Source organism: Conger conger, chromosome 2 (genome assembly GCF_963514075.1).
Source record: "Conger conger chromosome 2, fConCon1.1, whole genome shotgun sequence".
Lineage (NCBI taxonomy): Eukaryota > Metazoa > Chordata > Actinopteri > Anguilliformes > Congridae > Conger > Conger conger.
In genome coordinates, this window is record NC_083761.1 from 84,443,928 (window position 1) to 84,457,989 (window position 14,062).

At 46.8% G+C, this 14,062-nt stretch overlaps 1 long non-coding RNA gene and 1 gene segment (V, D, J or C); one reads left to right on the forward strand and one right to left on the reverse strand.

Annotated features, from left to right (window-relative positions):
* The first annotated feature begins 727 nt into the window (after positions 1-727).
* Positions 728-8,514, forward strand: LOC133121412 (immunoglobulin heavy constant gamma 1-like). The segment is given in 5 exon segments: positions 728-799; positions 1,721-1,982; positions 3,016-3,294; positions 7,482-7,630; positions 8,153-8,514. Coding segments are annotated over 5 exon segments (771 nt in total).
* Positions 8,515-8,667: 153 nt separating this feature from the next.
* Positions 8,668-12,139, reverse strand: LOC133113931 (uncharacterized). Its single transcript, XR_009705516.1, has 3 exons — positions 10,156-12,139; positions 9,528-9,617; positions 8,668-9,218 (listed from the first exon to the last, which is right to left on the reverse strand). It is a non-coding gene; the product is annotated as an uncharacterized LOC133113931 (long non-coding RNA).
* Between the last annotated feature and the right edge of the window lie 1,923 nt (positions 12,140-14,062).

Consider the following 14,062-nt stretch of genomic DNA (forward strand, 5'->3'; position numbering starts at 1 on the left):
AACATGTTTTTGAAAAATCCCATAATCATTCATACAAATGGAGTATTCAAACAGACTACCAGAACTGACAGAATGTCCTGACAGTAATACTCCATATTAAATGAAATTTAGACAATAGTGCCACCTGGGGGATAGATGTGGTAACACTATGTTCAAAATCTTATGTGGCCACAAGGTGGGGCTATTTGGTTAAAGTAAACACCAATCACCTGGACAGGTAAGCTAACATTGAAATACATAGAAAATAATTGATCTGTATGAATTCATAAGGAGTTTTCTGTCTCTTTGACAGTATTTCCTTGATAATTCTCCTTGGATGTATCTTTGTCTGCAATCATATTTTCACCTGAGTATTTCAGAAATGGTTTAATGACAAAATATGGGACACACACACAAAGACAAAAACTCTTTCTCTCTCTCTCTCTCACACACACACACACACACACACACACACACACACACACAAGTTGAGTTCTCCAATCCCCTGTGTATTTTGTGTATTTGTAATTTCAGTAAATTTAATGGATGTACTTCATTCATTTACTGGGGTTAATGTTTCACACTTATTTCTTTCATTTTCATTGCAGCTCAAGAACCCCTCTTTCCCAGTATGACTCTATACTACCAGCTCAGCAGTGACCCAGCACAAGCCCAAAGAGTCACTTTGGTCTGCTCACTGACCGGGTTTTACCCAAAAGAGATCACAGTAGAATGGAAAGAGGACAACATGCGTTTTGAAGGTTCACCAGCTGTGTGGGATATGCAGGGGGAAGATAAGAAGTTCAACCAGACCAGCCAGGTGGACGTCAACCTTGAGAAATGGCTTTCTGGCTCATTGTATACCTGCAAAGTTACGCAAAATACAAAATCACAAGAGCTCAACACCAGCTTTTGCAGAAGTAAGTAGCAGTCGGCCTGACTGGTTTACATGGAGTTCAATTGTCAGAAATGTTCTTGCCCCGGGTCTGTCCTGGGGCAGTACAGCAGGGCAGTGGGTCACACTGATGCCTCACAGCAAGAAGGTCTCTGTTCCCTGTCCCTGTCCTAGCCAATCAGACTGCGAGTCATAGCCCTGGTATATGGTTATATTGTCACTGCTATTAACCAATCAGATTGTGAGATTTGTCCTGTCTATTTGATAATAAATGATATATACATTCACTGAGCACTTTATTAGGAACACCTGTAAGACCGTGGCATGATTGTTGGTGCCAGACGGGCTGGTTTGAGTATTTTTATAACTGCTGATCTCCTGGGATTTTTCACGTACAACAGCCTCTAGAGTTTGGAGAGAATTTTCAAAAAAACATCCAGTGAGTGGCTGATCTGTGAGCAGAAACGCATTGTTAACAAGAGAGGCCAGAGTGGAAGGGCCAGACTGGTCAAAGCTGACAGAATGGTGACAATAACGCAAATAACCACGCATTACAACAGTGGTATGCAGAAGAGCATCTCTGAACACACAACACATCAAACCTCTAAGTGGATAGGCTGCAGCAACAGAAGACTTAATAAGTCTAAAAAAGAAGTCTAATGAATACCGAATAAAGTGCTCACTGAGTGAAATTCTCTTCCTCTCTCTTTAGGGAATGGCACCTATCTGCCAGTGATAAATAACTACATCAGAAAACAGCCAGTGTACATGTCAATGTGATGCACATTTTGCTTTCAACCCCATTTTGTATTCTCAGCTCATCCCATTTCTTCGCCGTCTCTGAAGTTGAATATTGATGAAAGTAGTGGGGCTTTCACAGCGACCTGTGAAGTGTTTGCCTCCTACAAAAGCAAAGTTTTCTGGGTCTTGGACAAGAGTGAGTCTGAATCAGCAGACTATCGTGAACTTAAGGACTCCAAGAACAGAATTCAGGGATCTGTGCACAGCAGGACTTTCACCAAGGATGAATGGAAATCCATGAAGTCAATTGCATGTGAAGTCCGAAACAAATGTTTCAGCCCTGTAAGGAAGACCTTTCCGATAACAGGTAATTAAGCAACTAAAATGACAAAGGACCACTCATTTCATTGACCTTGCCAACATGTTTTTGAAAAATCCCATAATCATGCATACAAATGGAGTATTCAAACAGACTACCAAAACTGACAGAATGTTCCAACAGTAATACTCCAAATTAAATTAGATTTAGACAACAGTGCCACCTTGGGGATAGATGTGGTAACACTATGTTCAGAATCTTATGTGGCCACAAGGTGGGGCTATTTGGTTAAACTAAACACCTCTGGACAGGTAATCTAACATTGAAATACATCGAAAATAATTGATCCGTATGAATTCATGAGGAGTTTTCTGTCTCTTTGACAGTGTTTCTTTGATAATTCTGCTTGGATGTATCTTTGTCTGCAATCATATTTTCACCTATGTAAGTGTGTGAAAATTGAGAAATTAAGTGACAGTGGAGATTTTCAACGATCACGTTTCCCAAATGAAAGTACAGTAATGTACACATTTTTTTCCAAGCAAAGAAGATGTACGAATTAATTATATATTTATGGCTATTAATTTTATTTACCGATAGGGAACCGGCCCAGCAACAAGCATTTGTACCCTTTTAGGTACTTTTGCAATATTTCTGCAAGTGTGAATGAATTCAATTAAATTCAATGTTATTTGTCCAGCACTTTTCACAGACTGTCACACATACACTTTACAGAGAAATAGAAGGGAAGAAACACCAGCCCTAAGCCTCCATAGGGGCACGTCCATCCTCCATGGGCCTGTAGGTCCAGTCGGTGGCAGTTTGGGTCACGGGTGTAAAATCCAGGTTCAGTAAAAGTAAAAGCCTTCCCCAGTATTATAATTATTTTTTTCCCAGTCACCTGGATTTGTTATTAGCACAGTTCTTCAGTGAGAAGAATGGCTGAGTTCATGGCTGGGTTCACGGCTAAGTTCATGGCTGGAAGAATCAAATGGCAGGACCTTTCACTTTCCGGCCCTTGGAGACTTTCCACCTCTGGTGGAGGTATTAAATTAGCGCTCCCTATACATTCCCCCTCCAGCCCCGGCGCCCCCCTCCCCACCCCAAGCCGCCCTGCTGCAGTTCTCCGGGGGACTCGTTTGCCTGGTGCACGGGTTCAGTCCGGCCGCCATCAACGTCACCTGGGTCCTGAACGGCGAGACGGAGCTGCCGGGGGCCAACGGCAGCGACTTGTACCGCGCGGCCGACGGGACCTTCACGCTCTGGAGCCACCTGCAGGCCTCCTGGGAGCCGGGCGCCACGTATACCTGCAGGGTGGCCCACACCACCAAGAGCCTCTCCCTCAGCAAGAGCCAGCCAGGTACATTGGCCGCGTCCCCTTGACCCCGCCAAAGGGCGGTCTGTAGCGTCGTGGTTAAGGTACACGACTCGCAAGGTTTGTGGTTCGAGCCCCGGGGTAGCCACAATAAGATCCCCACAGCCCTTGAGCAAGGCCCATAACCCTGCATTGCTCCCGGGGAGGATTGTCTCCTGCTTAGTCTAAAACAACTGTAAGTCGCTTTGGATAGAAAGCATCATCCAAATGACATGTAATGCAATGAAAAGGGCCGGGCACAGTTTTTCTTTTTTTTTGCCCAACACTATTTCGACTAATTAACCCGATTCAACTAATAAACAAATGATGTTCCCCTGTTGTAACATCCAGCTATGCCAGCTTGACCAGGTTGAAAATTTAGCCAATTAAGCTGGTCAAGCTGGGTATGAGCTGGTCAACCAGCTACCAGCTGTTTCAAAACATAGCTTCAGCTGGTCAAACCATGTTGAGCTGGTCTGAACTGGTCAACCAGCTAAACCATGTCGAGCTGGTAGTTGGTCTGAACTGGTCAACCAATTAAACCATGTTCAGCTGGGAGCTGGCCTGAACTAGTCAACCAGTTTGCAGCTGTTTCAAAACATAGCTTGAACTGTTTTCAGCAGCATCTTCAATCGAGACCATGATAAGTAGAACCGAGCACCCACAGCAGCTAGCATTGGACACCCCCCTGCCATAACACATTTTCAGTCAGTCTTTTTTTCTTTTTGCTAGATTTTCAGAACCATGCCCAACGTAGTAGCAGTGTGTTGGGGGGTACTTGATCACACCCCTTTCCCAATATCTATTACACAGCCACATGCACCCCACCCCTTTCTGAGACCCAGAGCATACCGCAGCAGAGTGGCATAGAGGGTAGAGTGGGTCTTAGGTTCCTAACTCTGAGGCAGCGGTGGCCAACCCTGGTCCTGGACAGTCGCAGGGTGTTGCTGGTTTTTGGTTTCACCTTGAAATACAACAACCACTTTAGACGCGAGAAACCAGGTGAGGTGCGTTAACTGCGTAATCGACTGATTTCATTGATCAATGAAGTGCTGAGTAACAACAAAAGCCAGCGCACCCTGCGGCTCTCCAGGACCAAATGGTAAATGGTTGGCATTTATATAGCACCTTTATCCAAAGTGCTGTACAATTGATGCTTCTCATTCACCCATTCATACACACACTCACACACACACCGACGGCGATTGGCTGCCATGCAAGGCACCGACCAGCTCGTCAGGAGCATTTGGGGGTTAGGCTTGCTCAGGGACACTTCGACACATTACATTACGTGGCATTTAGCAGACGCTCTTATCCAGAGCGACGTACAACAAAGTGCAAATCAAACACAAGAGCAAGTGCAAAAGTGGACCTGAGAGGACAGTACTGTTCCGAGTACTAGTGTAAACATACAGAAAATCAGAACCCTTGAAGAGTACAATCAACTTTCAAACTAGCATACCACAGTTGGCAGCTAGAAGACAACAATACAACAGCCAATAAAAACAACAATACCTATTGAAGTAACGATATCTATACATAAGTGCCATTACGGTCTAAGGCTAATCACGGTGATTGTGAGTTGGAGAGGGAAAGGTGTAGCCTGAAGAGATGGGTCTTCAGTCTGCGCTTGAAGGAGGTCAGAGACTCTGCCATTCTGACATCCACCGGGAGGTCATTCCACCACCGTGGGACCAGGACAGACACCAGTCGTGAGCGTGAAGTGCAGGCGTGGTGAGGGGGAGGCGCCAGACGGCACGAAGTGGCAGAACGGAGGGGTCTTGTTGGTGTATAGGTCTTTATAAGGGATTGAATATATACAGGGGCTGATCCTTTAACTGCCTGGTATGTGAGCACCAAAGTTTTAAATTTGATGCGAGCCATAACAGGCAGCCAGTGGAGGTTGCTGAGCAGGGGGGTGACATGTGAATGTCTGGGAACATTGAATACCAGACGGGCTGCAGCATTCTGGATGAGTTGTAGGGGTCTGATGGCAGATGCTGGAAGGCCAGCCAGCAGAGAATTGCAATAGTCCAGGCGGGACAGGACCATTGCTTGACCAAGGAGCTGAGTAGAGTAGGTGGTGAGAAAGGGTCGGATTCTCCGGATGTTGTACAGGAAGAACTTGCACGCCTGGGTCACCGTAGCGATGTTCTTGGACAAGGACAGCCTGTTGTCCATCACCACTCCAAGGTTTCTTGCACGAGGGGATGAGGTCACTGTGGTATCCCCTAGTGAGATGGAGAAATCAGAGAAGGGAGAGGTTAAAGCAGGGATGAAGATCACCTCCGTCTTACCTGGGTTGAGCTTTAGATGGTGGTTGCCCATCCAGCTCTGGATGTCTCTCAGGCAGGTGGAGATACGGGTAGAGACCTGTGTGTCTGATGGAGGGAAGGAGAGAAAGAGTTGGGTGTGATCGGCATAACAATGATAGGAGATGCCATGAGCAGAGATAACGGGGCCAAGGGATCTTGTGTAGATGGAGAAGAGGAGGGGCCCGAGGACTGAGCCCTGGGGGACTCCTGTAACAAGGGGGCGAGGGGTTGACACTCCTCCAGCCCAGGACACCTGGGAGGACCGGCCAGAGAGATAAGATTGGATCCACTCTAAGGCTGTGCCACAGATCCCTGTAGATGCCAGGGAGGCTAAGAGGATGGAGTGGTTGACCGTGTCGAACGCCACAGAGAGGTCAAGAAGGATCAGAACAGAGGAGAGAGAGGTTGCTTGTGCAGCCTGAAGGGACTCGTTGACAGAGAGGAGTGCAGTCTCCGTCGAGTGGCCAGGTCTGAAGCCGGACTGGTGGGGGTCCAGTAGGTTATTCTGAGAGAGGAAGGAGGAGAGTTGGTTGGAGGCGGCTCGTTCAATGGATTTGGATAGAAAAGGAAGGAGAGATACGGAACGGTAGTTTTGAATGCAGGAGGGGTCTACAGTGGGTTTCTTTAGGAGCGGGGTGATGTAGGCCCTCTTGAATGATGAGGGAAAGCAGCCAGAGGACAGAGAGGAGTTAACAAGGGAGGTGACAAACGGGAGGATTTCAGGCGTGATTGCCTGAAAGAGGTTTGAGGGGATGGGGTCCAGGGCACAAGTAGTAGGGTGGTGGGAGAGCAGGAGGTGAGACACATCAGCATCTGTAAGGGGACAGGAAGAGGAGAAACAACGGGCAGACACAGAAATGGAGGCAGGCATAGAAGTGGTGGTGGTCGCGAAGGTGCTGCAGATATCTGCAACCTTCTCATCAAAAAATACCGCAAATTCATTAGCAGTGAGCGAGGAGGTGGGGGAGGTGTGCTGAGGAGAGAGGAGAAAATGATGAGGGTTAGAAGTGGAGTTCTGGATTTTTGTTTGGAAGTAATTTCTTTTGGCAGTGGTAATAGGGGAGGAGAATTCCGCCAGGAGAGACTGGTAGGAAGACAGGTCCGATGGGTCTTTTGATTTCCTCCACTTCCTCTCAGCTGCACGTAGGCTGGGCCTGGAGGAAGGTCAGAAACCCATGGGCTGGGAGGGGAGGATCGAGCAGGCCGGGAGACAAGAGGACAGAGAGTCAAGGCCTGAGGAGAGAGAGGAAAGCAGGGTGGAAGATGCGGAATCAGTGGGTAGTTTGGAGAAGGATTCAAGAGGAGGGAGGGAAGCGGTGACTCTGGGGGCAAGGGAGGAGGGTGATAGAGAGCGGAGGTTACATCAGACAGAAACAGTGGGGGTGAGAGAAGGGGAGGGAGGCAGAGGGGCTAGGGGGATGGAGAAGGAAATGAAGTGGTGATCCGACTTGTGTACAGGGGTAACAGTGGGGTTAGAAGAGGAGCAGTTCCTCAGAAAGATCAGGTCGAGAAGGTTTCCAGCCTTGTGAGTTGGGGGAGAGTGCTGCAGAGAGAGGTCAAAGGAGTGAAGTAGTGGTAAGAAGGCTGGGAGGCTTCCAGGTGGATGTTGAAATCTCCCAGGAGGATAAGTGGGGTGCCATCCTCAGGGAATGCCCGGGCATACAGCCCGGGCGGGGAATCGAACCGGCAACCCTCCAACTGCCAGACGACTGCTCTTACTGCCTGAGCCATGTCGCCCCATAGTGAGTGAGGACCACCAGTACACAGTATGGTTAGCCTTATGTAATATTATCAGTATCTTAGAGGGGTGATATTAGCTGCCCTTGCTGACTGATCGCTCAGCACTGTCATCATTTCTTGCTGTTCCCTCTCCTGAAGAGATCAGCTCAGACAACGAGTACTTCAATGAGAACACGCACGAGCCCTTGTCCGTAGACAGCCCCGAGGACATCTGGAACACGGCCTGTGCCTTCCTCGTCATCTTCCTCATCACCCTCCTCTACAGCATCTCTGTGACATTAGTGATGGTAAGGGCTAAAGAACACAAAAAAGTGGAAAATAGGGTTCCCAAAAGGTAAAAGTCCAAAATGCAAAAGAAATTGAAGAGGGAAGCCACTGTATACTTTGCAATGATAGTGGTCTGCATTTATTAAGCCGGTGTGTGTTCTGTAACCTTCTGTGTATTGTTTAGGTATTAATTTTTTTTTTTTTCAGTATACAGTGGCTTTCCTCTTCATTTTTTATATTAAGGACTAAAGAACCCATTCACCCTGGCCCAAATGCATTAAAGAACCCACTCACCCCGGCCCAAATGCATTAAAGAACCCATTCACCCCGGCCCAAATGCATGAAAGAACCCACTCACCCCGGCCCAATTGCATTAAAGAACCCACTCACCCCGGCCCAAATGCATTAAAGAACCTAATTCAGCCAGCAAGTGTGTTTCTATTTTAATTTAACAATTTCTGTACTTTTGTATTATTATTATTAATATTATTATTACAGTGGTGTCTGTGCTCTTTCTGACTTTAATATTCTTCTTTTTACAGATGAAATAACAAGAGGATCACATACCCTATGCATCCTATGGCACCAACATTTTCTATGGTGAAATGCTTTGTGTTTTTCGAACCAACTGTCACTAAAGTGATATTTAGTTGAATCTCTTTTTCATTGTTATTTGCCCTTTAGTTCACAGCTCTTCTCTTTATTTGTCTAGTTCTGCTTTAAACTGCAACCTTAATCGTCTTTAATCTTGTTTTGTGAAAACTAATCAGGTTACGTGTGCGTCTGTCAGAGGAATCATGCCAATCAAATTCAACGATCATACGCTAAGTTCTTTTGTGAGTGTTAGCTTTATTTTAAACAGGTAGCTTTACTTCAATTAAAACGGCTTTTATGAGAAAACCTTCATCAATATGTATGCCTGTCCTTTCCACAAATCATGCACAGAACGTGAAGAGTATGAAAAGATTGAATACGAGCTTCTCGTTCATCGAACGACCACCAAGATGTTTAACCGCTGAATATCCTAGCTCTGATAGGTGCCTTCAAGACCATACTCATGCTGGAGGGTCTGTAAGCCCACACAATCCGTGCGTTTGTGTCACTGTATACAGCTGAAAGAGATAAAACTTAAATTGCATTGAACTATGTTTTATTGTCACATTAGGAAATGCATAAATACAATTGTAGCCACCTTTCTCTCAGTGGGATGCATATCAATATAACTGACAGAGAATGTCTTCTGAATAAAACCTGGCATGTAATATATTGGCATGTAATGGAAAACATATTTGGAGAGCCACACAATCACATTCACTATTCAGTATACTATGGTATAGTTTTCAGTGCATGGCAATGTGTGTATTTACACTGCGGAATGGTACAATGGTCTGAGGTATGCCGGGGTCCCATGAATCCAGGGACGGGGCTCTATAATTTTGGCAAAGCCGCATAGTTTTAGTCACTCAGGACAGGCAGCCCTTCTCCATAAGGACAGAGATAACCGCAGCCAGCTGGGCGCACCTCTTGGCGAGTCCCACGTCACCCCCGCATTCAGCCTCGGAGGGCCACCGCTCCACCCAGCTCCTCTTCCCCAGGGTGTAGGTGTACCTGAGAGAGGTAATCGGCCAATCTCTCAGACAAAGCAGTGTACTCTAATTGTAAATGGTAAAACACACACAACACACACACCCAGACACAATAACACACACACATGTACACACACGCACAAAGGTGTAGACACACACATGCACACACACAAACACAAGCACACACACACACACACACAGCCCCCCCACACACACACACACAGTATCACACACACATATACACACACACAAACACATGCACACATCTCACACACAGACACAATAACACACACACATACACACACACACACACACTCACAGCCCCACCCACCCTCAGCACAATGACAGGTGTCATTGCTGCAGATCTTCTGTAGCTCCGCCCCCTCTGTGAGCGGGTTGTAGAACTTGGTGCAGCGGCGGTCTGAGTGGAGAGACCGTGACATCACTGACGTTACCATGGATACCACAAACAGGCCACTCACCACACACACGGGCTGGACTCCATCATTTGTCCTTAACTTTAGGTTGAATTCTTTTAATTTATTCATTTAATTTAATTCAAATTTGTTTTAGTTTTTTTAAACAAATGCAATTTGACATGTTCAGCATTCAACAAATAGTTCATAAAATGTTTACACAGTGCCATGAAAATAATCCTTGAGTTTATTAGCAAGGCAATATCAAGGATTCAGGGTGACTGAATCCAGGCCACATTCTCCGGAAGAGGTTCTTCAGTCAGGCCACCCAGCTCAAAAGAAAACAACAGAAGCTGCGGCAGGTTTTGAAACAGCTGGTAGCTGGTTGACCAGTTCAGACCTGCTCCATACTCAAAATGGATTGACCAGCTCAAGGCATGGTTTAAAGTACAATAGGTACGATTTTTGTGTGAAAACATTGTTACAAGACCATTGTTAATCCCTTCCTATCATTGAAAAGGGCTCACTGACATGTTGACTCACCCTGTGCCTGTGCTTATAGTCCTTGAATTCAGGTTTCAAAATACACCGTTGATGGACCGACACAAGGAGAAGTCTGCCTGTCTACCAGATAGTTCCCACAATGCACTTCCTACCATCTCAAGGTCTTTATTGTCAGGGACAAAGCCTGTGGGAATGGTGATGTCCAGGACCACCATTCTGACGTCAGACTGTTGCAGGGACCTGTTGGGCATACAGGGAGAGGGGGAGGGGGGGTCACATACAGGCCTCCAGTCCTGGGGGGCTGCTCCGTCTGCTGGTTTTTGTTCCAACCAATGAGAAAACTGCTCAGAAACTCTGTGCTGGTTCACTCCTGTACTTCACACTGTGTGTTATTTGGGTTTTTGTCCGAAACATTATAATAAGCATTTCAACTGAGATACAGGAAGAGCGAGAGAGAGAGAGAGTTACAGAGAGAGAGAGAGAGAGAGAGAGAGAGAGAGAGAGAGAGAGAGAAAGAAAGAGAGAGAGCATATGAGAGAAAGACAACCATTGTAGAAATTTTCAAATCACAATTTTCTTTTCTGGTAACACATTGGTCTAGTAACACATTACTGATCACAATGTCCTCAACCCATAAAGGAGGCGGCCTGTAGCGTCGTGGTTAAGGTACGTGACTGGGACCCACAAGGTCGGTGGTTCGATCCCAGGTGTAGCCACAATAAGATCCGCACAGCCGTTGGGCCCTTGAGCAAGGCCCTTAACTCTGCATTGCTCCAGGGGAGGATTGTCTCCTGCTTAGTCTAATCAATTGGAAGTCGCATTGGATACAAGCGTCAGACAAATGGCATGTAATGCAATGTAATAAAGGTGGCGATGCGAATGGCTCCAGATGATTTCCTCATGTTGAAAGCCACCAGCCCTTTGACCTCTCCACCCTGTGATGTGACCGTTAGCCCCCTGGCCTCGCTCGCTGGGGGAAAGTTCCTGTAGGCAGCTCAGAACCCGCACAGAATGCAGCTGTTCCCTGTCCTACCTCACGTCGCATTGTCTCAGACTTGGGAGCCCCGTCCATAAAAGCTAACAATACAATTGTCATACACAACCACGAGCATGACGTGAGCTCATATCTGAACCATTCAAATGATCTTGATCTATTTTAAATTTTCCAACGTAATTTCAACATTTTCGCACCAAAAAATGATATACCACATATACCCTGCACACAGACACATCACAGAAATATAATTAGTTCTGAACTGGATCTTCACAGATTGTTGAAGTGTTGAAGAATGCGCAGGTACGTAAATGTAATGCTTTGTGTAAAAATCTGTTTTCTGGAAATTATACTCATAGGCCAAAACCGAAAAACATAATTCATCAAAAAACCAAATAGGTACATTAAGACTGTCAGGAGTGTCTCGCCTAATCCAAACTTCATATAGTGCCTTGCGTATGGTAGCTAGGGAGGCACAACCAAGGAGAAACATGTTTGCCACTCCCATCACACTTTGTTGTTGGAGAGGCCTGACGTGTTGGTCACTGAAGAGGTTGACGGCGTAAGTTCGGCCTACTGTCTTGCGACTCCTCGACGGTGACGTCCAGCAGGAAGCCGCGGCAGGTCTCGTTCTCGTGGACGTCTGGCAGCTGGTTGCAGAACGTCACGACCTGGCCAGAAGGGGAGTGTACAGGAAGTACGTGTCGTAACCCGGCAACCTTGCCGTCGCTTTGCAGAGCGGGACAAACCAAACGCATCTCCTGCGATCCATATATACGGCATTCCAGAGATTTACGCAATAAATGTTAACAAAGTTGCTCCAAAATGTCTGTCTTCAGCCTCCGTTTGGATGTGAGTGTGTATGTTTGTGTTTGTGTGTGCATGTGTGTGTGTGAGGGTCTGTGTGTGTGTGTGTGTGTGGGTGCGTGTGTGTGTGTGTGTGTATGGGTGTGTGCGTGTCTGCGTGTGTCTGTGTCTGTGTGTGTGTGTGTGTGTGGGTGCGTGTGTGTGTGTGTGTGTATGGGTGTGTGCGTGTCTGCGTGTGTCTGTGTCTGTGTGTGTCTGTGTCTGTGTGTCTGCATGTGTCTTTGTCTGTGTGTGTGAGTGTGTGTGTGTCTGCGTGTGTCTTTGTCTGTGTGTGTGAGTGTGTGTGTTTGTGTGTGCATGTGTCTGTGTGTGAGTATGTGTGGGTCCCTGTGTATGTGTGTGTGTGTGTTTCTGTGTGTGAGCTTCCCACCTCCTGACCACCTGTCCTCTTGACCCCATCCCCTCTCCCCTTCTACAATCTATCTCTAATGACATTCTCCCTTTTCTCCTCCCCTAGAGGAGGGTGCAGTGCAAACCTCCTCACAGCTCTCACTATGCTCTCTCTCTCTCTCTCTCTCTCTCTCAGTCAGGTAAAGAGACCAGGAGACACTCACACACTGACCTGTACAGCCTCTGGGTTCACACTCAGCAGCTACTGGATGGGCTGGAGCAGACAGGCTCCTGGGAAGGGACTGGAGTGGTTGGGATCTCAGTATAGCAGCACTAGATATTATGCCCAGTCTGTTCAGGGAAGATTCACCATCTCCAGAGACGACTCCAACAGCAAGTTGTATTTACAGATGAACAGCCTGACAGCTGAAGACACTGCTGTGTATTACTGTGCCAGAGACACACAGTGAGAGAGATTGAGGGGAGAGCCGCAGAAAAACCTCTTCCCCTTTATCACACAGAGCTACAGCAGAGAGCCCTGGAATGAACCCTGCTGTATGAAGTGAGACTCAGGGTTTCTGTTATAAATATCACTGCAGTGTTCTGTTCTTTTGGCCTAATTCATGCTAATACACAACGGTTAATTCTTGGCCATCATTTATATACCTTTTAGAGTCACCTGCTAATCTGCATTTTAATCTTGCATAAATATTTCCCAAATGGTCCACTGTCTCTTATGTTCAACACACTCAATTATTTACTGCAAAATATAAATAAGCAGGCTGCTTTAATATTTGTTTCAACTGAATTCAACTGAATTGGCTTTATGGCACAATATTACTTATGACTGTCATTGAGGTGAATGATGACCACTTCTGTAAAGGTGAATGTGCACATTACCACTCTTACACTGACAAAAGGTCCAGATAAAATCCTTCCTGTTCATTGTCATTGTCATATCTGCAAACCACGAATGCAACAAAATTGATACTAAAATCACCTTATTTACAGAAACATGGCCGTACAGAAAAAAACTGCTGTCATTTAGATTTAGTATACTCAGTTATCTACCGTCCTCCAGGGCCCCTGGGAAACTTCCTTGATGAGCTAGACACCCTTCTCAGCTCCTTCCCTGAGGATGGCACCCCACTGATTCTCCTTGGAGACTTCAACATCCACCTAGAAGCCTCCCAGTCTGCTGCCTTCCTACCGCTAATCCACTCCTTCGGCCTCTCCCTGCAACACTCTCCTCCAACCCACAAGGCGGGCAATGTCCTAGACCTTGTCTTTGTAAGGAACTGCTCATGCTCCGATTTCACGGTTACCCCTCTGCATACATCTGATCACCACTTCATCTCATTCTCCCTCCCTCTTCCTCCCCATCCTCCTCCCCCCCACACTTCCTCAGCCCGCCGTAACCTCCGCTCCCTCTCACCCTCTTCCTTTGCTAGCACCGTCACCGCCTCACTCCCCCCTCTCGAATCCTTCTCCAAACTCCCCGCTGACTCTGCATCTGCCACCCTCCTTTCATCTCTCTCCTCCGCCTTTGACTCTCTCTGTCCCCCTGTCTCAAAACCACCTCGCACATCCCCTCCCAGTCCTTGGATATCTGACACCCTCCGTACCTCCAGGGCCAGCCTCCGCGCAGCGGAGAGGAAGTGGGGGAAATCCAGAGACGCTTCCGACCTCATGACTTACCAGTCTCTCCTGGCGGCATTCTCTTCCGATGTCACTGCCGCCAAAGCAAAATACTAT